Raw genomic sequence first — 24,175 nt, forward strand, 5'->3', positions numbered from 1 at the left:
TTTGCTACGAAATGTTCAATTTGAGCCATATGTACAGCAAGATCCAAGGGTTTGGGTTCATCAGCGGACCGTAATAGGCTCCAAAGGAAGATCGCACACCTACAAACCCATTATCGGAGTACTAGAACTGCAATGAATTTTAAATATTTCCTCTTAGTATTAAAAATTGAATTGAATGGTTAAAAAAATTAAAAAAAAAAGTAATAATTGTGTTGTTGAATTGAAGATGGGTGGAGTAGAATTAAAAAACGAATTGTAAAACCAAGCGGTGTATTAAATTTCTGAATTGAAATTTGAAAGACAAGCGGGTTACTACTATTAGTATGAATATTTTATTCCCTGTTTCACTCGAATTGCTTTTAGAATATTTTTATCACATAGATATGGCTTGTTTTATACATAACTCCGTCATAAGTTCATACCTATAATTAGCCAGATATGTGTTCCAATGACATCCTTTGGCTAAAAGTTGCCAGTAACTCGACATCATGGCTGCAATTTGCAAGAAACAGAAGAGCATATACGTATAAGTTAACAGAGAATCGGATACGTATAAGTTATTGAACATCACGAGTTCATTTCATCTATCACGTAGAATGAGCAAATGAAGATTCGACCAATTAAATATTCTGCTACCTAAAAAGCCATGACAATTGAATGCAATTAATCACGTGTTAATGTTATTCGTCCCTATGTAATCTTGGGCGTCCTTCTTGGTTTTTTTATTACAAGACGAGAAGGATATTGTTGTTACTCGAGTATCGGACATTAAATTAAACAATTGATTAGGTGGGTCTGCCCTAGACATGGAGCAACGTGCTACCAAATTGTCCAAGCTTAAAATGTGGCTTACTAAAAGGAAAGGGCCCAAACCAAACCTCGTTTCCATGGAGAGGACATTACAATGGAGTGAGGACAAAATTCATGCCTTTATCGAGCCAAAAAAAAAAAAAAGAGGACAAATTCATGCCATGTCTGTCATTGTTGCATTCATAACATAATAAATTAACGTGGTTCGAAAGGCAGAATCCAATATACATAAGAACTCGAGATTGCCCTTACAAGAACTCTGATGCAAACTCGCACATCGTATAGTACATTTTTCATAAGATCGGCTTTCAAGAATCACATTAGTATAAAACGACTCAAAATGAAGAAGTACTACTAGAACTCGACTTGTCGTTTTCTTTGTAAAAGATCAAATTAGTCTAACTTAATCAATTTTTACATGTAAAATCAAATATATATGCACATGCGATTTGATGCTGAGTTCGGTTTAAGCGATCGAGCTCCAGATTGAGGCCTCCCTTGATCAAAAATCAAAACAACAGCACGCTCGCTCATCATGATATTAGGCATTGGCTCAAGAAGAAATTATAGGGGTGATTAATGGTTGTGTGGTCCAGGAGTAATTAAACACATTAAATATGGGTAGATGGATATATTTTAGCTGCCACCTTCCCCCAATCATTTATGAAAGAGATCTTGATAAATTTTATGCCATCACATCTATGTTTTTGTGGTCGTAATTCACAACACCGGATCATGTAATATGCGAGACTCCGAGATATTGTCGATCTTGAGCTCATGTGGGACTAACTTGACTAAGACTAAACACACACTCATTTCAAAATGTTAACAGGATCATGAGGCCTCATATTATTAGAGTTCTAATAAAAAAAAGTCACGGACAGATCTATTCGTTACGACACAAATATGATTATTATATCATCTGCTTGAGAGAATATGGAAAACAACCCGAAACGTTTTCAAGTCTTCAAACAGCATTTTGCACTCAAATCTATTGGCTGAATGTACGTACGATCGGTCGCATTTTAATAATAACGTTGTAAAGAGATAGATTATCGATTAAGGTAAATCATTTGCACACTATACATACATAAGTAGATGTGTTGCCCCACTCTGCTTCCCTATAAAATACGAATTGCCGTCAAACATCAATCATGAGAGGAGAGCCATGCTTGCCCACCGTTGGAGGCTTCAGCGAAAAGGATGTAATAAGGATGCAAAAGAGTTGATGAGTTGGAACTTGGAAGAAGGCAGCCTCTGGTTCACACAAACACAACACTTTCTCTACTCCATTTGCCCTCTTTCTCGCTCTAATGCCAAACAAAAACCGAAAAGAAAAACGAATAATGCTATATGCTAAAACATAAAATTATTGATAATATATACTTAGGTAGTTATATCTATAACAATCAACGGCTGTAATTGATCAGATTTAACGGTTGCGACTGTGTAGTCGAATATGTTGAGCCAAAGGTTTCCGGCCTCGACGGACTAAAGATGGAAAAGGGTTAAAACGAGGATTCTTCGATGTTCCGAAAGGTGTAGTTTAAGATTAACGATGACTGTGTTTCTCTTCTTTTGATTACTTTGGAGTTTGAAGCTTGTCTCCGTGTAGCCCGCCAAACAAACCCAAATTCAAAGCATAGCCTTTGCTTCCTTTTTCTTTTTTTTCTTTTTTTCTTTTTTTTTCCACTTTTGCCCCTCTGCAGTTGCACTTGCGGCATTGGTAGTAATCCCTTTTTTGTAGTTGTTTTATTTATATTTTCTGGTCCAAAGATTCAAAGAAATGTAATATATATTTTGCATTGAAAGGAAAGGACCGTCCATATTCCAAAGGACTGCAACCCTTTTCATACTCTGGCCAGCAACGTACGATCTTCTTTTCATATACAAACACGAGTTTATTACTAGAATGGACCCCTCTTCAAAGCTATTTACCAAAATGGACTCTTCACCAAGCTATTTACCATACTACCTCTATTCCCTTTTTCATATTATTTCATACTAAAAGAATAAAACCAAAGCACAAAAAGTTTTAACTCTGTTGCTCGGAGCCTCGGGCTGAGCTCACGGAGATCTGGCGAGCCCTCATCGACCATTATGAAGGCACATTGGCCCTCTGACAAAGTAGCAGTAATTAACTCCATTAGCACAAAATCTCTATTCTTATGTAAATATTGGCTTCAAAAAATTCAGAGGATTCATTAGTTCAAATTTTTTTTTTCCGTTGCTTTCAAATTGATCTGCTAGCAATGGATTAAAAAAATAGTTGCGGCAACGGCATGTTGTAGTTGGAGCACCAGCTGCATTCGGGGGTAGGGTCTAGGAACTCAGTCGAGGCACCGGACGAGAGGCGACGACAGCCACTCAACCTATTTGCATTGGAGGCTGATTGGTAGCGCGGGGACCTGAACGGCTAGACAAGGGTGGCAGCCCTTGCACCCGTGTGGCAACTCAGCGTGGTCGACCCCAGCCTCGCCTGCTCCTGAATTGCCAACAACACTGTATTTGTTTGTATAAATTCTGAAACTCCAAGAATTATGTTGCGGCAACTGTATATGTAATGTAGATACATACATACATATATATATATATATATTTTAAGCATGCCCTCATATATAATTTCTGAGAGAGAGAAAGGGGGGCAAATGTTTGAAGTCTCCTGCTCCTCCATTCCAGCTGAATGAACTCCTCTGTTTGATGCCGGCGATGGGTCGTAGATCTTTGGCATTAGAGGCGAGAGCAGCTTGCCGAAGGACCACTTATTTTTACTTTTGGTTTTTTTTTTTTGAATATATTAGAAAAAGGGAAGGAGGTCCATTCTAGTAAATATTTTGAGGAGTCCATATTGGTGAATAGTTTTGAGGAGGAGTCCATTTTGGTGATAAACTCTACCAACACTACATTCATGCGAGGAAACTACATTTTAAATATTTATCATCAAATTGTCGGAAAAGTGAAAATATGCGGTAATATTCTTTTATTCGTTCATCACTTTCACTTTTTTAAAAATGAAAAAACTTCTCATGCATGATTGCTTGCGTTAATACAATGTTGATAGCGGTTTTGCAAACATAGTAGTTGCCTCGAGTGAACTATATATAGATACTGAATGATTATTGTCCGAAATATACATATAACTGCACCCACTGCGTAGAATTTAATCGTAAATGGGCCAAGAAGTTCAATCATGGAAGGGGAAACCATGCAGGTGAGGGTAGTTTCGTGAATAGCAAATCATGGAGAGAAAAATACAAATATAGGCAGAGAAAGTTAAGAAAATAATTGAATATAAGCAAGTGGGCCCTATAAAATAAGAATACAAACAGTTACAAAAATACGAAAAAAAAAGGAGGACTATATCTGGGGCCCACTGTGCTGGCCACTCATCATCATCAGTCACGTCCATTGCTCATCATTCTTGCACTAAATTAATCAAATCAAATCAAATCCAATTCAATTCATTCTATTTTTTTTTAATTCCAATTCATTAACAGATCCATTAATTCCTAATTGCACGTTATATGTTCATCGACATCGAGTACATGTAAGAATAGGTGACCGGAGTGTGTGACCCAGCATAAGTCAACTCATAGGTCTACTCTCCATTAACATCATCAAGAAAATTAGGCAGCCTCTTTAGTGGAATAGCTGGAAATATTCCCCAAACTTAAATGGTCTCTCACAAAATTTTCGGATTATTGGCAATTATGAGATTAGTGGATCGGTTAAAAAGTACATAATATGTTATATTAGCTCACGACCATTGTACAAACTGCTCCACTATGAACTTCTGCCTTTAAAAAATGTCTTAAAAAATGATGAGAAGATATTTAATCCGTATCTAGTTAGTAGCTTGTTGTCAAGACAGATTTGTTGGTGGCGTCTTGCATGCCGCATGTGTTGGAAATTATGGTTAATTGGTGAATGAGAAAATTATTCGCAAGCTAATGACTCTTAATTTTTTTTATGGTTACAAGAAATGAATGAATTGCATTAATGAATAATCAAATTTCATCAACACATATATTGAATATATGTGAGTTATTTCCCATAAAAGGAGAATAGGAAGAGTCGTATATGGATGAAACCGTAATCTATAAAGGCACAGGCGGCAAAATAAACCAATAAAAAAGCCTCTTGCCATTTTGCTTCTTGTAATTGACTGAGACCAAAAGAAAAAGTTTTTTCTCTTGGCTGGAATTTCCTGGAGAAGAACAACTTCATGTGGACAAAGTAAAGGTTGCAAGAGTGGTCGGCTACAATTTTTTACGAAGGCTTCAACCTCAAAAGTGTTCACGCTTCACTTCGAGTTCGCTGGAGCATTGCTGTTTATGTTGTTGTTTCGCTTGTTACTGTTTTACCCTGGGAAAAGATTGTTCACGTGATCTCAAGCACCCATGAAGGGACAATTCTATTTCAAGTGGTTTGTGTCTAACACAGGACTCGGCTCTCTCGTATCTTTTGATTTCGCCTTTGTTTCGGTTTGAATTTTCAAGTTCTTACGCTAGTGAAATTCATTTAATTTTATAGCATTTTATTTGTCCGAATTGCTATTTGAATTATCGTTCAATTTTGTGACTTATTACGGCTAATTATATTTTTAATACAGCATGCACATTGTACAAAGCATGTGAATGAGGGAGTTTACCGGATGGCGCCACTTCATTCACCGAATATTTAGTATGTTACTCTTACTGCATGGTATGACGGTTCCCCTAGTATTATCTTGCCCGCAAACTCGCATAGTTACTGTTACGTGGTTACCTCTACATGCTTCCACGAAGAATTAGGGCATCGGATAGGAAGAAAATTATTTCGGGTCCATTGTGCAAACCATATGTATATGTTCCTCTTTTATGGTTTTATTGACTGTGTTGACAAGCTGGACTTTTCGATGGCAAATGCATGCAAAGTGGTGGAGCACGCACACTTAATTTGTTTATCTTAATAATATTTTTACATTATATATAAAAAAAAATCCATCCCTTTAATAAATTATTTTTATAGTTTTTGGTCTAAGCAAAGAAAACTGCCCCATAATATTAAATAATCAAATCAGGGAAATGGATTAAACAAACAAATAAGAAAAATGATTAACCAAATGGAAAGCTGTGGATTTTTGTACAGAAAGTGGCCCGCAAATCGGAGTTAGTGAGTGGGAGCGCATGTTCTGATCCGAGCTACTTCTCTAATTCGAAATGACCAAACAAATATTTTTGTTTTTTTTATTTTGAAAATGCAAATATAGTATTTTCCGCATATATTATCAGTCGACATCATGCGACTGTGTGCGTAGCCCGATCAACTTTCTGCGAGCCCTAGCCAACAGCTCGAGGATGCGGGTCATGGTTTCACGGGATCGCTAACTTTCGAACTCGAGCGATGACCGTTCTGCAGAACTCTCCTACAAGAATATTGTGAGGTTGTGTTATAGGGTACGACCACCGGAGTTGCTTGCATGTAGCACAGCAACGCTACTAGCACCACCAGTTGGAATGCCCTGAACAGTCTTACATCCATGCGCTAAGGATTTTAAGATTAACCTGCAGCGTGATTTCGTCTTTGCAGTCACGTGAAATGTAGGGAGTAGCTTACCGGTACTCAGTGAGATCACTTTGAAAGGCTTCTAGGATTCGCGGGGCAGTACATGAATATTCCTTCTTGGGCTTGGGCTTAGCTTATAGGCCTTTGGGCACAATAACTTGACTTGCACTTCATCAGGTGCCCGCGCTTGCCTTCTTTCTTCTTCTTCCAGAAATTGACTTTCAGACAGCCTGAGGAGATTAGGCTCTTCATCATGGATTCGATCTTGAATTCTGGTGGACCTCTGAAGAAAACGATCCGCTAGTGAAATATATAACGGAGGCATACATGAGCTGAAGAAATCGATCCACTAGTGAAATGTATAACGGAGGCATACATGAGCTGGCTGGACTATCACTGACCCGAGCGGCAATTCTGATTCCATTACTCCATCACTGATCATGTCCTTCGTATTGCTTTGTGTGATGAAATGGAGAAACAGTGAACGAATGAAAAAGAACAAAACATAAAGCAATAGTGCGTTTGAAAGACCGCCCCAGATATAAACTAAAGGGGCCTGTGGATCGTTATGAAAGAGGTCGGGACTACACATGCTCCGACCCCTGGAAAATGAGAATTATCAGCAACATATCGTTGGCTGATTCCTGGATCATGACTCCTCAATCATGGTTCACCGCGTGAAAGACATTCCGGCATAATCAACCCTCAGTGAGATTTTAAGAACATAAAAGTAGCATTGGTCATCATAGGATACAGACATATTCGGTATCTGTATTCTACAGAGAGAAGGTAGCAATAGCATGCCTCAAAGTACGGCGCCGGAATCATACAAATAAGGATAGCCCATCAAAACAGTCCAGGTACAAGGATTTTCCAACTAAAAGGTCATGATGAGGAAGTTAACTGATTGGTATCGAACCCCAACGAAGTCTATCATTTTGGGTTGTCGAGTTACTGCCTCAAGCTCTCAACTATATAAGATGCATACAGATCCCTGCAGTTTAAACCATCCATGTTAAGATCATTGGTATAAATGGGGCCAATTTGTGAAGATTGTGTTCCTTTTCCGGATTTTACGTGTACTATAAGCTGGGTTCGGTTTACTATTGCAAAAGCTCAGAAGAACTCACATGGAGTATTTGATGGCTTCAACGGCAGCCTCTGCTGGGAGAAAGTCCTCAACATCAACCTTCTTGTTCTCATTTTTCTTGTCTGTTCATGAGTGAGTCAAGGATGTAGTCCACTCCACTAGATGTTTCCCAATCATACGGATTTGTCATACAAAATTTTAAGAGAATCATATAGATCAGTAAGTGAATCACTGTCCACAACCTAGACTCAGTCTGTAAAAGGATACAGTCCTCGAAGAAGCGGCGAATCTCAGCAAGGCGATGGGGAGGGATCTCCTTGATGTCCTTGTAGTGGCGGAACTCTGGGTCGTCAGCACACACTGCTATGATCTTGTCGTCCTTCTCGCCCTGCAACAGAATCCTTTATCATTGACTGGCAAGAATCTCGAAAACAAGAACCGATGAGAGAACATACGTACGCATACAACCAAACATGTATATAAACACTATTTGACGTTATTTGTTTCTGGCCCCCATTTTTCTTGTTTAATTAATGGATTTCATACATGCAGAAACCATACTGTGGTTCAGAGGTGAGATATTTTACCTGGTCAATCATAGGCATCAACCCAATAGCCCGAGCACGAAGGAAGGTGCCTGGTAGCACTGGCTCCTGAGATGATAAAAGCCCAATTATAGTATTGATAGAATCCGCAGGAATTTCAGAAGATTAAATGGGATTTTCTTTTTAGAGTGAAGAAGGCACTTTAAAAAGGAATAATACCTGCATCAGTACGAGGACATCCATGGGATCACTGTCTTCACAAAGGGTACGGGGAATAAAACCATAATTGTGTGGGTAAACAACCGATGAGTAGAGGACTCGATCAACCTGTTATTTCTCACTTTTATGCGTGGAAAAAAAGATAGAGGGAAGACAGAAAAAAGTAAACAGTACGACAATGATCACAATTTCATCTTGAAGAGACATGAATCAAATAGTTACATCAGTCATTAGATTAGATTATTAGATGGTGGATAGCATGCATCGATGAACAGGTAATCTTGTTCACAGAAATTGATAGTCTTTGCTTATTTTCTCAGCAAAAATAAAAACAGAAAGAGCAGAAATTGCACCTTTATAAGGCCACTTGTCTTGTCTAGTTCATACTTAACCTTGCTCCCTTTGCCAATCTCAACCACCTATAACGAAGAAATACCAATTACACTGGTGAGGGTTTCATAATTTCTCGGAGAAAAACCACCTTCATGCTGAAACATTACGGAAGACAACTTACGCAATTGAAAACTGCAGGAGCACCTGGTCCTGCAAATGATAAACAGAGCACTGACCAATGTTAAATTAGAAAATCTTCAAGAATATAAATTCATGCAGAAGCGGTCAAAATAAAGGAACAATATCAATAACAACGAAACAAGGATTCCGATAAGGGTAAAAGAAATGCACCGATCTCAAGGTCATGCCAGGGATGTGCAGCAACAGATCTTCTCGACATTGAAGACAGAATCCTTTCATTCAAGGTCACATGACCATATCCTGAATTTCTTCCACCAGCTTCTCCACCAGCGTTTTCCATACTGATCTCCACGAATCAGAGACTCTGTGAAAGAAGAAAAAAAGAAAGGGTGGTTGATCATGATTTGATCTCACATAACAAATGAAATCTAAACTGTCCTCAGCATATAAGCATTGTTTTCACACAAGGGCAATAAATTTATAGCAGAAGCGCGGTGATCAGCATTTTACCAAACAAACACATCAAACGAGTCGTGACATAGGTATACCTTTCACAGATAAATGCACACCGACGGGGTCAAAAATTCGACATACTATTTATTACTGGCAAAGCATCTTTATTACGTCACAAAACATGGAACTCATCTAGTGAACTTGGTACTGGGCCGCATCAAGAAAGGGATAAAAATGGGTTAGACAACTGACATCCATGAGACATGTCCAAACGTTGGTCAGTGCTGCCTCGAGCAGCTCTACTGATCCGGAAACATCAAATGGCCTGAAAGGAATAGCCGCAAAGTCGATCTTTGCATAACGAACGGATTATCATCTTTTCGGGAATGATTAAACTTAATATCAGAAGAACTACAACGAGTTTCGTAACCCGATAGTGTCAAAAATTTCAAGCCCCGAAACAAGGACAAAATTTGGTAATGGTATGGCCACAGTGCGAGTAAAAGAAAGAAGCTGAAAGGGAAACTATCACACTGTATGCACTCAACACATAATCCACATCCAGCGATGCAACAAACATCCAAAAGGGCCAAAACCCATTCAATGAAACAGAAAGCGGAAGCAAAATAAAGCTGCAAACTCTGCCTCTAAAGAAGGCTTTCCAATGAATTTCAGCAGATGGGTATTGCTCCGAGTTGATCTCCGGGCAAGAAAGCGCAGCCTTTACGGGGGAAGAACCTAAGAGAAAGACTGAAAAGACAGGGAAACGGAAGCTTTACAAAGGATTCTTGATGATGGAACCTATGGCAATGCGTAGAGCATATGTTCGTCCCCAGCTAGTCAGAGTGATTGCTCAAGAAGGTACAGACGGTGAGAAGGCAAGCTAAATAAAGAAGAAGAATATTCTATGACTTTTGTCCAGCTGCCCGTCAGCGGGCAGGTTGGCCGTCGGATTGAAGTGGATGGGAATCGGACGGGTGTGGGGCCACCGTCCATGGTGATCTGCCATCCTCTGATGTATTCTTGAAAGTCGGAGAAAAAAGGAAGCTTGTAGTAAATCATTGTCATCAAATTCTGTTGAGCAGGTCAACAATTTTAAGTCCAGTAAATAGAGAAAATTCATAATTACGATAGCATTCACACGGTGAGGGGATTCAACTCGAAATTAAATCAGTCGACAGTAGAGATATATTGGGCTTACGAAGACTCGAAGGTCCAAGTGGGGGTAAAAAAATGGGCATCGAGTTTCTTTTCGCTTTTTCCTATTGCCCTCGAGATTTTCACTATTTACCAAGTGACCCTGTACTTTTGAATTATAGACGCGTGACAGAGTCCCCATACTCCTCGATGAACCTGTAACGCGCCAACCGGGTTCTCAGCACAATATATTCTAGTCATATACGTCTAGTTAGGAAGCCTCTTTTAAATTCTAAATGCATTTTCAGGGTTCATAAAGTACTCATAAGCATACTTTTATGGTATTACGGCATTGTTCCTCGCAGATTTTGAAATGATGAACCACCCAGCGAACTATCCGAACGAAAGCATTACACAATGGTAGAATGTAAACCCTTTCGGGCATTGAGTTTTTGTCCCTATGACGAAAACAGACTTTGGGGAAGGGCAAAGAAGTTCCTTGCAAATGAAGAAATCTCGGGGCCTTTATGACTGCAGGCCTCTTCAAAGCTGGCAGCACAGATTATAGGAGGAAGGGATTTTAAAGGGGCCCCCGACCTGAAAGACAGCAACTATACATACTGGCGACGACCAGAGCTCTTTCTGTGTATGCTCATGAATTTGGCAACGAACTCTGCACAGCAGTCCGAATAAAGCCCTTAAGCTCCGGTAAAAATGACATGGCATACCATAAGTAAAGAGCAATCAAGAAAAGATAGTGCTTTGTTTCTGATACTGAAAGTCTTTCGGTGTTTCATGAAAACGCTATTTATGAGGCTGAGCTGCTTTTCACACCTACAGCATACAGCTTGAATAGGATCTCAGAAATTAGTTATTGGTTCTTCGACTGTAGAGGAGAGCAGTACAGACGACAGAAATTCAGCTTAATCTATATTACCTTCCAACTTCAGCAAGGCAGTTGTTCCTGTTGGTAGTCTCTTCTCCTGTCAGATGCAAAAGAAAATTATGCACTTGTCAAAAGGATGAAACGAGGAGGACACTCGTCTCGGATGGAATATTCAGACATACATAATAAGCATGCCAGTAGTAGAGCTCCCTTCTCGAACTGGACTCAACTCCTCTGAGGAACTGCTCTATGAGCTTCTGCAGGTTTATATAATCAAAACGTGACATATCTAGCAACTAAGAAACTCCATTGTAGGTTTAAAGAGATGGAAGTATCGAATCCATCACCTGGAGAATCAGTTTCGGGTGAACAAAGTCCATAAGAAGTTTCTGAATCTTTCCCCTTATGAAGAATAATCTGGTATAACCATAGTTATTGTTCACTTATTTTCCTTATATGACCCGAAAAGCATATTATATGAATGACTCATGCACGTAAGGATGAAACTATTTACCTCTTTGGTGACGGGTCGGCTAAAATTTCTGAGGCGAGTTCCACCAGGACCTCTTCCCATCCGAATGGAATCGGCTGGTCCTCAACAAAGGGATAGCTGCAGACAAAGCTCACAGTCAAGACTTAATCCAACATAGTACTGTTTAAATGCACATGATTAATTCCGCTTTGCATTTATGAGTCCTCACTTGTGTGCCTTACAGGCCTCAAGAGCCATAATTGCTTTCCTAATGTTTTGCTTCGACTTAGTCGCGATCTTGGCGGCGAAGTTCATGGACAATTCAAAATCCTCCTTCCTTGCTATTTGAATGAGAACTTCCATGATCTGGGAGTTCAGCACAGGCAGGATTCAGATGGAGGGTTAGAAAAAGTAAATCAACAGAGCTTTAGGACACGATAGTTGTCAAAGCAAAACCATAAGATGGTCGAGGCCCATGCGGGTGGCGACAGTTCACCGAACGAGGGCACTTCTATTCAACATGACCAGCCCATAGGATTTCTGCTTCTGAATTTATTAAATGCCCACAGGACAAGGAGACAGTAATAGAGATTTGCCAAGGTTTTATTGCTTTAAGAAAAAAAGGAGAACAATTCACTTACTTCATGTGCAACAGGCGCATCAACCTTAATGACTTTGCATTGGCTCTTCACCGACTCCAGAATATTCCCGTCATCCTCAGAGCAGAGAATGAGTTTACAAGAATCGGAGTAACAGTCGATGATCCACTTGATTAAGTGCTGGATGCTCTCTGCTGCTTTATCGACTTCATATAGAACGATCACTGCATCTCAATGAGAAACCATGTAAGCATATCAGGTCTGGTGTATTCAATTGGATTTACTATTATTAAGATGAGTTTCTGCAGTCATTTGCAGAACCTTTATAATCCGCCTTGAAATCGGCAGTGCTGACTTCAGGAGCAATAGCATGGTAGTTGTTTATTTCCTTGACTATAGCCATTAAAGCGTATCTGGCATTCAGTTCCTTATGGACATTGAGCTCCACGTGATGAGCACTGGAAGTTAAGGGAACGGCTATTTGCATTTGCCTTTTCTCCTGGAAATATATTAGAGTGAACTTTTATCAGCAGAAAATCAATATTTGTATAATCATTCAATAGCAAGTATGACAAATTAGCTTTTACTGTAACGCTGCCCTGAGCAATGCTAGGAACCATACGTGCAAAACGGAACCACTTGATGAAGAAAATTCCTTAAAACACATAATGGAATTCAACAAAATTTTGAGCCGCGAACTTCTTTTTCTTTCTAAAAGTAGGTCATAACTCTAGATGAGAGTTCATAACTCTTGAAGAGAGTTCAATATACCTGAATCTGGAAGTTCCTCAGCTCATGAGATACCTGAAGGATGAAGGAACAGAAAAAATCAAGATCGAAAGGTCAGCTAGCTATTTAACTAGAAAAGGAGTTTCCAATGCTATTTGATATTATTACCAGGACGTACATTGCAAGATTGGTCACCGTAAATTTCCTGAAGAAAGGCCATTGTAAGTGCTCTTTTTCCCGAACCTGATGGTCCTTGGAATAGGATATGGGGACAAACATCGCTGGACACCTGAAGATGAAGCCACAGTTGTATAAAATGAATTCAGGTAAGGATAAATATGATCCAGTAATGTGAAATAACAGCTAAAGTTGATTGACTTAAAATAGATAACATATGTGTTTCTGTCTTTGTTGGACTCTTTTTATGCTCGATAGATAATCCAATAAACCCACGACTTATGATAAACTGCTTTGTGGTTCTTAAATGTAAATGCAATCAACGAAGGAAACTATCTGAACTGGAACACTTACCAATTGCTTTAGGAGTTGAGCTTCTTGCTTGTGGACAGTGAACCCATCAAGAGAACCAGGCTGATGCTTGTCCGCCCAGAACTGTCTCAGAGTCTCCACCACGAATGCCTTGTCAATGAAGGAAGCCTCATCGAACGCCTTGGTCTCGGGAGTTTTCGAGGTCTTACAAGACTGCCTCCTCATACAAGCGAACCATGGCTCTGATTGGCTCTTCTTCCGATTTGCAGTGAACTTCTTCATGCTGTCAGTAGTTCTTGTGCTCGAGTTGCTCATCTTACTGCTAGTGGTGCTACGCTTACTGCTGCTGTGTCTGCTAGTGGTGGAGCTATAGTTCATCCCCATTTGTGGAACACTACTATAAGATGAGTTTCTCTGCGGGTTAAGCTCAAAAACCCCATTGGGATTGTTCCAACGATTAGAATTTGAGTCTCTTATAGTATCCACCTCGGAAACCGGATTAAATTGGGTATCAGAGCCATTGTTCTTTGGCAATGCATCGTTCTGCATCATCAGAGCAGTGTAGTCACGAGAGAAGAAGATGTCCCCAGGCGCAATGGAGTCGTTGCTCTCGAAGTTGGGAGCTCCAAACATGGGAGCTCTGGCGAGCTTCAAATTCGCAACCATTTCATTGATTTCACCCACTGAAGGAGCCTTCATCGGTGAAGCTTCCCGTTGCTTCCGCACTGTGTTCATCGCCAAGGGGGATGATGTCCGCCCACCCTTCTGTTCCACCTGACCATAGTTCTTATTCTGTGCGATGTGCCCGATTCTCAATTTCGGAGTGCTAATGGATCTCTGAAGGTAGTTTGACCGTACACTCGTTTGACCAATATCCTGGATGGGCGATATACCCGCCCTTCCATCTTTTGTAGGCGTTCTACGACTCTGCTTCCTATTCGTGCCCACACCATCAAGATCATTATTGTTGTCTAGGTCCCTCTCTTCTCTCCACAGCTTATAAGGCGAACGATGCCTTCTATGCTCTAACTTTGAAAACGGGCTAACATTCCTATGAAAATCTGAACTAGGTTGAGGCAAGAGAGCATTACCAGCATCGTCTCTCCTCGGCTTGTAGGGCGACTTACTACTGTGCCTCCTACGCATCGAGGTGGCCTCGAACATCCTCTCAGGGGGCGACCCACCATTTTCAACCTTTGGAGGAGAATGCCACGGCCTCAGCTTCAAGGGACCCGGGTTCGTATCTCTCATGAACATAGCGCCCAGTTGTGGATCCTGAGAGCCCAAAACTCCGCCTTTACAGTCATGCTCCCTTGACTCCGTCTCCGTGTCTGAGGGCTCGTATCCACTCTTCCGCTGCTTCAGCGAGCTCGACTGCAGAAGCTGAGACCCCCTGCTGTGCTTCAATGAGCTCTCCATGCCCGTCCCCAACGACGCCCAGCGCTTCAGTATTGGCGGAAGTCGAGTAAACTCGGTCAGGCACTAATGAGAACGACTTGTAGGCATAAGAGAGGAACCCAGATGAAAGCAATGCCCGACAGCGAGAGGATAACTTCGTTGGGCTGGGGGACTAGAGGGATATAAGAAACAGGGGAGGATCAAGGTTAAGGAAAAGAACGATGGTTTCAAAGAGGGCTCATCGGTGACGACGAAGATGGTCGGAACAACTTGCTCACAGCTAAACAAAGACAGAAAAGCTTGACGTGTTATTGGTTTTTCCTTTGATTCCTAAGCTGTTCATTGGAATGATCCCTCTGTCGCCGCCTCCCGCCAAAAGGAATAACGGCATAACTGACTCCTATGGTCCATGTCCAAAATTGGTGACGACGACTATTGTTGTTTTGTGACTAATATGATTCATATCCGAGGAAATCTTGATGACATAAAAAGAACAGCTGATGGCGAATGTCGTGATTCGGATCTCGTGGGGCTAAACTCGAGTAACATTTTTATTACTTATCGTAGAAGCGTTCACTTGTGAATTGTGATCTGATGCGGATATGTCGAATGTCTGCCCGTGAAGACACCGTCGCAGAGCTGTCTCGAATGAACCTTTTGGGCTCGGAAGGATCGCATAGTAACTTCTTTCATTCCAAATCACTCGCATGTTCACCGTTTTCTGTTTCGTAATTTGAAGAATATCTAGGATAAATTTCTCGTATACTGACCGCGGCGCCGCGGATGTCTCCGAATATACCAGATAAATACACATTTGAATCCGATGAAGCAAAACAAACATCGTGGCTTTATGTTGTAAGGATAACTGCGCCCACAACCATCCAATAATGCCCAGCATAGCAACCTTATCCATATATGTCATGAGGTTCGGAGCCATAGAAACACAGAGACGAAGAACTATAGAATTCCAATCTTCACATCGGAATTCAGGAATCCCATTTTAGCTTTCCTGAAGGGACTACTACTCGATGCAACTCGCATTACTTGCTCCGACAAAGTCGTTCCAATACAATACCGACATCCCCTCGAGGGCCTTGACAGTGTCCCAGCTCGAGAAATGCACGAACTTGGATGGAATTAAACAAGTCCATGCCAACATGTTAAAGACCGGCCTCGTCTTGGACCCGATGTGCGTAAGCAGGCTCCTTTCTGTCTCAGCCTCGCCGCCCACCGGTGACTTATCCTATGCTCGATCTCTGTTTGAGAGGATAGCGAGTCCAAATACTTTCATGTGGAATGCGATGGTTAGGGGATACTCCGACTGCGGCGAACCAGAAGGAGCCCTGATTCTTTATATTCACATGCTCTCCGATTCAGTTCCTCATAATTTTCACACCTTCCCTTTCCTGCTCAAGGCTTGCTGTGATCCTTCATTCATCGGTGAAACGCTTCAAATACATAACCACATAGTTAAGTTCGGGTTTGGGACGGAAATATTCACGGTGAACTCCCTAATCCATGCTTATGCAGCATGTGGTAGGGTGGAATCTGCTCGCCTCGTCTTTGACCGAGCTCCTGGAAGGGACATCGTGACTTGGAACTCGATTATTGATGCATATGTGAAGAGCTCAGAACTGGAAATGGCTTATCAGATGTTTAAAGAGATGCCCGAAAAGAATGTTGTGTCATGGACTACTATGATTTCTGGGTTAGCTTCAGCAGGTTCGAACAGGGAAGCTCTGAGATTATTCCATGAAATGCAGATCGAAGGGATCGAACCTGATGCTGCAGCTCTAGGAAGCACGCTTTCTGCTTGTGCGAGTCTCGGAGCAATAGAGCAAGGCAGATATATCCATATGCATATAGAAAGAAACAAAATTAAGACGGATTCGATGTTGGAATGTGGACTTATAGACATGTATGCCAAGAGCGGGGACATTGAAGAAGCTCTGAAGGTTTTCAAGAAATCGAAAAGGAAATGCATATCTGTTTGGACGGCGATAATTTCCGGGCTTGCAATTCATGGCCAAGCGAGGGATGCTCTCTACTGGTATTCAGAGATGCAGAAAGAAGGATTAAAGCCGAATCCAATCACTTTCACGGCGATCTTGAGTGCATGTGTTTATGCGGGACTTGTAGAAGAGGGAAGGATACTGTTTGCGAGCATAAAATCCGTTCATGGCTTAAGCCCTTCAATGCAACACTATGGATGCTTGGCCGACCTTTTAGGACGAGCTGGGTTGCTTCAGGAAGCGAAGGAGGTGATCGACACAATGCCTATAAAGCCTAATGCGATAGTCTTGGGAGCTCTACTGAAGGCGTGTCTGATTCATGGAAATCCCGAGCTGGGGAAAGTGATCGGGAAGAAGTTGATCGAGATGGACCCAGGTCACGGTGGTAGGTATGTACATACTGCAAGCGTTTTTGGTGCAGCAGGGGAATGGGAAGAAGCGGCAAGAGTAAGAGGAATGATGAAGGAGAAGAGCATTGAGAAACTTCCTGGGAGCAGCAATATAACCATTAACGGAATCGTTCACGAGTTTTTTGCGGGAGATAACTCGCACCCATGTATCGAGGAAATTCACGGGATGTGGAACCGGGTTTCCAAGAGACTCGAAGAAGAAGAATATAGACCCGAGGTGGGGAATTTGCTTCTAGACCTCGAGGATGATGAGAAAGAGATAGCCATCAGTCGGCACAGTGAGAAGTTGGCTATTGCTTTCGGGCTGCTCAGGACGGAGAAGAAGGTGACTCTCAGGATCTTTAAGAACCTTCGTGTTTGCGAAGACTGCCATACAGTGACAAAGATGATCTCCAAGATTTACGGTAGGCAGATTATCATGCGGGATAAAACCCGTTTCCACGAGTTCAGCAACGGGATTTGTTCTTGTGGGGACTACTGGTGAAGACAATGCATTCACTGTTGGAACAAACTACGTCTTTTTGGTTAGTAGATTAAAGTTCAGAAAATATGTGCATACATCACCGTTGAACAAGTTGTGACAAGTGATCATGACAACAAACATGTAACAAATCCAATATAGATCAATCTTGCGCTTTATTACCTCAAAAGTCCTATAATCTGGAAAAACTCGGTGACTTTACAAGACATTATCAGAATACTATGAAAGTATCTTCCTCAGCAGCACATAATGATAACCAGTTGCAAGGCAAAGGATCGCCGGGAAGAGTGTCTTTAGTAGGTTATACCTCGAGATAACAGACAATCTTAGTTAACAAAAAGCTGCTGAGTTGCTGTCCACGACTGTTCGGGTTCTAGCTGGACACTTCCAATCTGGGCCACCAGGAAAAGAGAGTTTCATTTCACAATTTTCTTAGAAAACAACTTATGAAGTCACTCAGCAGCTGCTATAGCCTCTTAGGCCAATGGAAAGTGCTCCATTACCTTAGCGTTTTCAACGCAAACAAAATCCTTATAGCAAGCTTCCATTTGCAGGTGTGGGTTCCACAAGACGGCATCTGACCAGCTACCGATTACATGAAACAAAACAAAACATGAACAAGAAGAAACTAAACAGAACCGAAACTTGTTTTCAGTTTCACATAAAGACATAATTCATTTATCTGTATGCTGCACTCACTTCGTGTTTTTGATGGTAATTGTGTCTCCCAACCCATTATCAAGGTGGACTTCATCAGGTGCATCGAGGTATATGCAATCTACAAACTCTGGAAAGTTCACTACGTCCCTGAATTATAAACAAAGATATGAGAGATATCAGGAAAAAATGTTGCAAAATCATTTCACGGTAATTATTATTTATCAAGGTTGAAGAATGAAGCAGGGGACGTGTGTTCAGAGACTCTTGCTCAAGAATGTTATAGTTAAATAAAAGAAGAAAAGAAAGGCATCTGAAATGGTGTAATCTGCCAAGCATAGCCTGACTGGGTTTGTTGTAGACCCTGTTCAGCTTTTACATGGAATTGAAATGAAAAGCAACTGGGTAATGAAGCCTGAGTGCCCTCAAATCTGAGAGAGAGAGAGAGAGATACAACCTTTCCTCCCTGCCCTCAATTGGATTCTTAGGATCTGGATCTTTATTCAGTGTTTTGCAGCCCTTCAAACCTCTGACTGATGCTGATGCAGAAGAAGCCTGTAAGTAAAATACTGCAATTATTGATAAATTTAAAATTCACTTTTACGAGTACTTGAATAAAATTTACAGACATAATGAATTGATCCAATCTTATTCAAACAAGAATATCATGGTAATTGATTCATGTAACATTTGGACAAGAAAATACAAATCAAATAGAGCAACTGATTTGGAAGTTGATCAGACAATTATCACACTATGACACTTACATGGAAGTATGTATGCAAGGCAGCATTGAATGAAAAAGGTTTCTTGTCAGTATTTGTGATTATCAACTCTGTAGAGAGGCTCTTTGCTTTCAAAGAAACCTGCAATAAGAACAGCAAAGCAACTCATGGAAGTAATTCTCACATTGATAAATTACCGGATACAATCTCATAATCTTGTAAGGTACAAAGACAAGGAAATTAATAGCTTGATTCTTAAGCTCATATTTGAAGGAATCCCTAGGATTGCAGCAGCGGTAAGCAGCACCAACTAAATTATCAGAGTTATAATACAAGGGCTGGTCTTACCTTGTGTAGAGCTTGGAAGCTATAATCCCACATGGAACGACTGAATGGTTCATCCTTTAGTTCTAGAGTTACAACAGTATCTCCCTCCACATTCTCAGATTGAGAGATGGACCAATCCATATTCCTTGCAAAACCATGCTGCAAAATAAACAAAGATACACAAGATTAGTATCTACATCCACATACTCAAACATATTACCTGGCAATTTATTCAGAGGACCACAGCACTACACTATCACTATTAAACACCAATAAGGCAGTGGTATGAGAGTAAAACCTTCTAACGAGCAATGTAACAGCTGCAAATTTGCTATATAGCATTATAAGGAAACAAAGGATATGAAGGGTAGTGGGCAAGAATGAAGATAGGGGCAATACCTGTTGCAAAGGACCAGGTCCAAATTGTGGGAAGCAATGTGGGATCCCTCCACTGTCCAAAAAAAAAGCTGAGATTTTCAGACAATTAGAGGATTAATTTGGACGCTGCTGGCGGTCTGGACAAATGGCAACAAAATAAGAGTTCTAAGCGAAACATTAGGAGGATTTGTACTTCTTTTAGCCCATGCTGCGAGATTTGACTAGCATGGTCCGTGACACAAGAACGTTCAAATTTCATATAGTTAACAACCAAATATCCTTGCCTATATGCTCAGGCCAGTTTCATCGTATTCATCAAGTTCAAATTGTTGTCCCAACAATATGATTCAAAAATTGCTTAGCAGCAATAATCTCCATAATACTACATTTCTCACACTTGTTATGAGAACCTCAATTTGGACATCCTAAACATAAAATGCAAGCATGAAAAAAGGAAAGGAGAAAACTTTTACCTGATAGGTTTCTTCTTGTTAAAAATGGCATCTGGTCGAACAAACAATAGGTCCTTCCCCTTTGAAACTTTCCATGATGTTACACAGCCACCAAATAAATATATCTCTGCCTCGCTGCAGACATACATTCAAGCAATTAAACTTCTAGTGCGTGTTTTACAAGTGGAAACAGAAAAAGGAACTATTTTTCAACTTGCAAATGAATTCATTAGCATACAGATACTCCAAATTTCACGTTATCGCAGGTTTAGAATGAAGCTTTCAAGGGCAATGAGCAGCCTCAAATCACCAAGCTTCATAGGTTTCATGCCCAAAGACGATAAATCCAAAACTAAGCCAGTCCATCTGTAAATTCGATGTGGATTCAGGCTGCCAACCGGTAATAAAACCATGAGAGCTTACCTGCCGTGCGTAGAGGTCAGCACCACTTTCGGCAATTTCCCTTCTCCTTCAGTGAGCTTCACTCCCGGAGTTGCGATTTCGCTACTCAAGCTAGCAAATGTCATCCCGACGCGGGAGAACCTGCGCCAGCGAATTCAGGTGAGTCGATTGATGGACTGACCGAGGCTCCCGAGGAAAACGACAAGAGATTGGATAGAGAGGGGGAGGGAGAGGAGACACTGACTCACCGGTGGAGCCGCCGAGCTTTAGGAAGGGGAATGGCGGGTATGGAAGAGGCGATAGAGACAGTCGCCGCCATGGAAGGCGAGCTCTACAGGTGGAGAGAGCGGAGAAGTTCTGCTGAGAGCTCTCTAAGGAAACGAGAAGTCAGCAAAAATGGCGAAATGAAGAGAGAGAGAGAGAGAGAGCTCTTGGAGGGACTGATGGGGCCATGGCCGTTTGGTCGGTATTACTGGGGACCCGTCCAAGCTTGGTATATGTATTTTGGATATTCTATCCATTTCCTTCCGGCCATTTTCATTTTTTTCCCCTTAATTTTTTTTTGAAATTTCATAAATATCTATAGATATTTTTTTTGGGTAAGATCATGAGTTAATCTATTAAAATTAAAGCTAATTTTCATGCTTTGTACTACAGATAAAGTCTGCTTACGTATTATTTTGGAAGGATGATGATCACATATGCTCTTAAGGAGGAAGGAAAATATGATTTTTTTAGGGAGTTATAGATGTAAACTAGGCCTTTTGCCATTGCATTGCACGGGTACATTTTAATATGTTTTTTATATTCGTTTTATTTCGGAATTCTAAGTTCTCTATAAGATTTAATAAAATTTCATAATTGTTATTAATTTTAAATTTCAAACAATAATTACTCAGATTTTTTTATTAAAAATTACAATACCTTAAATAGACAATTGTTTCCTTGGGTCACTGGCCATTTGCCAGGAGTTTTGGGTTTAATACCGATATTTTAGCAACAAATCCAATAAATCTAAGCGTATACTTGGTGTATTGATATTTTTTTTTGGAAAGAGAGTGCATGCGAGTTGTTTATTTCAAGAATAGACTGGACCCAACCAGCTGCACTTTTATTTTTTCATTATAACTAACACAAACAAAGTAAAAGGTGCATGATCTCTCAAATTTAGCACTTCTAATTTTTAACTAACTCCTTAATTTTGTTAGTTGTCAAATGGTTAATTACAATATTTTGTTTTTTATTTTCTTTTTTTACCAATTAGTTATATTTTCTTATTTTTATGAAAAACGTTTATTCTAATCCTATTTAATATGTCATTATATAATAGAAAATGTAGTTAGTTTCACTATATAATATTGGTTGTATCTTAAAAATTAGTATCATATATATAAACACAAATATGTGTTCTTTGTTTTTATAAGACTTGTTCATTGTATCTTATAAATCATTATATTATTAATTACTATTTTATTTAGAATGAAATTTCAAATTAAATTATGAAATTTAGCTTTCTTACAATATCAGGAATATTTATTACGAACATTTATTATACGAGCACTCTATTTTCCAATATAAATAATTAAATTATGAAATTTAGTTTAGTTACAATATTGGAAACATTTATTGCAATTGTAGTTGTTTTACTTTTTTTATTTAGTATAACATATTCACTATAATATTTAATTTATGAAATTTAGCTTTTTATAGTCGTAGTTTGGTTTACTAATTTTACTTACATATAGCTTTTCAATCTCGTGCATTGCACGGGTTTTATTTACATATGGTAATTATTCATAATTTCTAAAGATGAATTACTTTCTTATGAATCGTAAGAAATCTCAATAATTAATTTCAATTTTGAAGAAATAATTTCTAATATGTTAGAGTTTAGAGTAATTTCATCAATTTAGTGACAATAATACTGTGCCGATTCTTATATTTAATTTGCTTTGTGTTAACATTATTCGATATCATTACACATATGTGTTTTAACTATAGAAACCTAATTTTGTATTTTTTTTATTATTGTATTTTATAATACTAAATCGTGATGTTCTCATTTAAAATCCTAATTTAAATCTTTTGCCAAAATTTTTATTATAAAAAAGTGACTTTTAGTAGTTTATATTTCAATCCTAAATATGGACTTGTATATAGGTAATATGAGAATTTTGTTGTATGATATACTTATTTTTATTAATATAAATTAATTACAATAATATGTTGATAGCATTTATTAATGACATTTATTATTTTGTGTAGTTTGTTTTACTATAAATATATAGATAGGTAGATTTTTTATTGTATTTAAGTTTTTATGCTGTCTCACATAAAATAAGTGATGTATTATAAATTTTGATATTCGAACATGATCATCAATTTCATATATAAAATGCATATATTGTTCCAGTAATATTGAAAATGTCCAATAGATTTTTTTTGCTCATAGTTAGAATTTCTTAATATTATAAGCTTTTTTGGTAAAATTTTCATTAACTTTAATGATTCGTGTTTACTTAGTTTTGATAAAATAATGGTATTATATTAGTATTTTAATGTTTCAAATTATATTATTTTGTAATTTTAATATTCCATAATTTCTAATTGTAGTTAGTAAGATATTTAGGTGTCTGTATTATATAATAATAATTATTATTCTTTGATTTTAAATTTTCTTTTTTTTTTTCATAATTTTTAATTGTAGTTAACAAGACATTCTATTGCATTTATTATGCACCCACTTATGCACCCATAGGTTGCATTGCATTTATTATGCATTTACAAGTATAGTTGTTTTACAATTTTTTATTTAGTATAACATATTTAGTATAATATTTAATTTATGAATTTTTTATAGCCGTAGTTTGGTTTGCTATTTTTTACTCACATACAGATTTTCAATCACGTGTGTTGTACAAATTTTATATACATATGGTAATTATTATTTTTTTGGTAAAATATGATAATCATTCACAATCTTTAAAGATGAATTACTTTCTTATGAACCGAAAGAATTTTCAATAATTAATTTCTGTTTTTGAAGGAATAATTTCATATATGTTAGAGTTTAGACTAATTTAATCAATTTTGTGACAATAATTCTATGACTGATTCTTATATTTAATTTGCTTTGTGTTAATATATTTATGTTAATAATATTTGAGATCATTATATATATTTGTTTCAAATATAGAAACCTAAGCTTGAAATTTTTTATTATTATATTTTCAAATAGTATATAATGATGTTTTCATTTAAAATACTTAAAATTTAGGTGTCTATATTATATAATTTTTATAGTTATTCTTCATTTTAAAATTTTCTTTTTTTCATAATTTTAAATTGTAGTTCTTAATACATTCTATTGCATTTATTATCTCCCATTTATGCATCTATACCTTGCATTGCATTTATTATGCACACAATTATGCACCCAAGTAAATTTTACTAATATATAGATTATGAAATTTATTTTTTTAA

The 24,175-nt window shown here is 38.7% G+C and overlaps 4 protein-coding genes across 8 annotated transcripts; 1 reads left to right on the forward strand and 3 right to left on the reverse strand.

Moving 5' to 3' along the window:
* Window positions 1–7,052: 7,052 nt before the first annotated feature.
* LOC116201286 (soluble inorganic pyrophosphatase-like) lies at window positions 7,053–10,073 on the reverse strand. Of its 5 annotated transcripts, none has more exons than XM_031532462.1 (9): window positions 9,918–10,073; window positions 8,896–9,049; window positions 8,726–8,754; window positions 8,565–8,630; window positions 8,212–8,319; window positions 8,035–8,100; window positions 7,715–7,835; window positions 7,488–7,569; window positions 7,053–7,351 (listed from the first exon to the last, which is right to left on the reverse strand). In XM_031532462.1, the coding sequence occupies exons 2-9, from the start codon at window positions 9,023–9,025 to the stop codon at window positions 7,309–7,311; spliced, it is 645 nt and encodes a 214-aa protein (XP_031388322.1). In that variant the 5' UTR covers window positions 9,026–9,049; window positions 9,918–10,073; the 3' UTR covers window positions 7,053–7,308. The 5 variants fall into 5 exon arrangements, with proteins under 5 accessions (XP_031388322.1, XP_031388319.1, XP_031388321.1 ...); XM_031532459.1 differs by having other exon boundaries at window positions 8,726–8,775; XM_031532461.1 differs by having other exon boundaries at window positions 8,726–8,775; window positions 9,940–10,040.
* Window positions 10,074–10,575: 502 nt separating this feature from the next.
* LOC116201292 lies at window positions 10,576–15,723 on the reverse strand. The gene is made up of 11 exons (XM_031532475.1): window positions 13,493–15,723; window positions 13,140–13,250; window positions 13,004–13,036; window positions 12,554–12,731; window positions 12,275–12,456; window positions 11,863–11,999; window positions 11,676–11,771; window positions 11,509–11,578; window positions 11,344–11,418; window positions 11,213–11,258; window positions 10,576–10,948 (listed from the first exon to the last, which is right to left on the reverse strand). Exons 1-11 carry the CDS (start codon window positions 14,867–14,869, stop codon window positions 10,887–10,889), a joined length of 2,367 nt encoding a protein of 788 aa, XP_031388335.1. The 5' UTR covers window positions 14,870–15,723; the 3' UTR covers window positions 10,576–10,886.
* Window positions 15,724–15,745: 22 nt separating this feature from the next.
* On the forward strand, window positions 15,746–17,813 carry LOC116201293 (pentatricopeptide repeat-containing protein At5g66520). Its single transcript, XM_031532477.1, has one exon. The coding sequence runs from the start codon at window positions 15,877–15,879 to the stop codon at window positions 17,752–17,754; it is 1,878 nt and encodes a 625-aa protein (XP_031388337.1). The 5' UTR covers window positions 15,746–15,876; the 3' UTR covers window positions 17,755–17,813.
* Window positions 17,814–17,861: 48 nt separating this feature from the next.
* On the reverse strand, window positions 17,862–21,166 carry LOC116201294 (putative glucose-6-phosphate 1-epimerase). The gene is made up of 10 exons (XM_031532478.1): window positions 20,941–21,166; window positions 20,714–20,833; window positions 20,312–20,425; window positions 19,860–19,911; window positions 19,482–19,619; window positions 19,176–19,274; window positions 18,866–18,963; window positions 18,451–18,558; window positions 18,255–18,336; window positions 17,862–18,143 (listed from the first exon to the last, which is right to left on the reverse strand). The coding sequence occupies exons 1-10, from the start codon at window positions 21,009–21,011 to the stop codon at window positions 18,078–18,080; spliced, it is 948 nt and encodes a 315-aa protein (XP_031388338.1). The 5' UTR covers window positions 21,012–21,166; the 3' UTR covers window positions 17,862–18,077.
* Window positions 21,167–24,175: the final 3,009 nt, after the last annotated feature.

Source organism: Punica granatum, chromosome 3 (genome assembly GCF_007655135.1).
Source record: "Punica granatum isolate Tunisia-2019 chromosome 3, ASM765513v2, whole genome shotgun sequence".
NCBI lineage: Eukaryota > Viridiplantae > Streptophyta > Magnoliopsida > Myrtales > Lythraceae > Punica > Punica granatum.

Excerpts from the sequence above, each read along its gene's own strand:
- LOC116201286 (XM_031532459.1), bottom strand. The coding sequence starts at position 9,025 with ATGGAAAACGCTGGTGGAGAAGCTGGTGGAAGAAATTCAGGATATGGT. Across the intron at positions 8,320-8,564 it reads AGACAAGTGGCCTTATAAAG|GTTGATCGAGTCCTCTACTC; the intron begins GTGCAATTTCTG and ends GAGAAATAACAG. Across the intron at positions 7,352-7,487 it reads GAAGCCATCAAATACTCCAT|GGATCTGTATGCATCTTATA; the intron begins GTGAGTTCTTCT and ends TTTAAACTGCAG.
- LOC116201292 (XM_031532475.1), bottom strand. The coding sequence starts at position 14,869 with ATGGAGAGCTCATTGAAGCACAGCAGGGGGTCTCAGCTTCTGCAGTCG. Across the intron at positions 13,251-13,492 it reads CTCAACTCCTAAAGCAATTG|GTGTCCAGCGATGTTTGTCC; the intron begins GTAAGTGTTCCA and ends CTTCATCTTCAG. Across the intron at positions 12,732-13,003 it reads TGAGGAACTTCCAGATTCAG|GAGAAAAGGCAAATGCAAAT; the intron begins GTATATTGAACT and ends ATATATTTCCAG.
- LOC116201293 (XM_031532477.1), top strand. The coding sequence starts at position 15,877 with ATGCAACTCGCATTACTTGCTCCGACAAAGTCGTTCCAATACAATACC.
- LOC116201294 (XM_031532478.1), bottom strand. The coding sequence starts at position 21,011 with ATGGCGGCGACTGTCTCTATCGCCTCTTCCATACCCGCCATTCCCCTT. Across the intron at positions 20,834-20,940 it reads AAAGCTCGGCGGCTCCACCG|GTTCTCCCGCGTCGGGATGA; the intron begins GTGAGTCAGTGT and ends TCGCTGGCGCAG. Across the intron at positions 19,912-20,311 it reads AACAAGAAGAAACCTATCAG|TGGAGGGATCCCACATTGCT; the intron begins GTAAAAGTTTTC and ends TTTTTTGGACAG.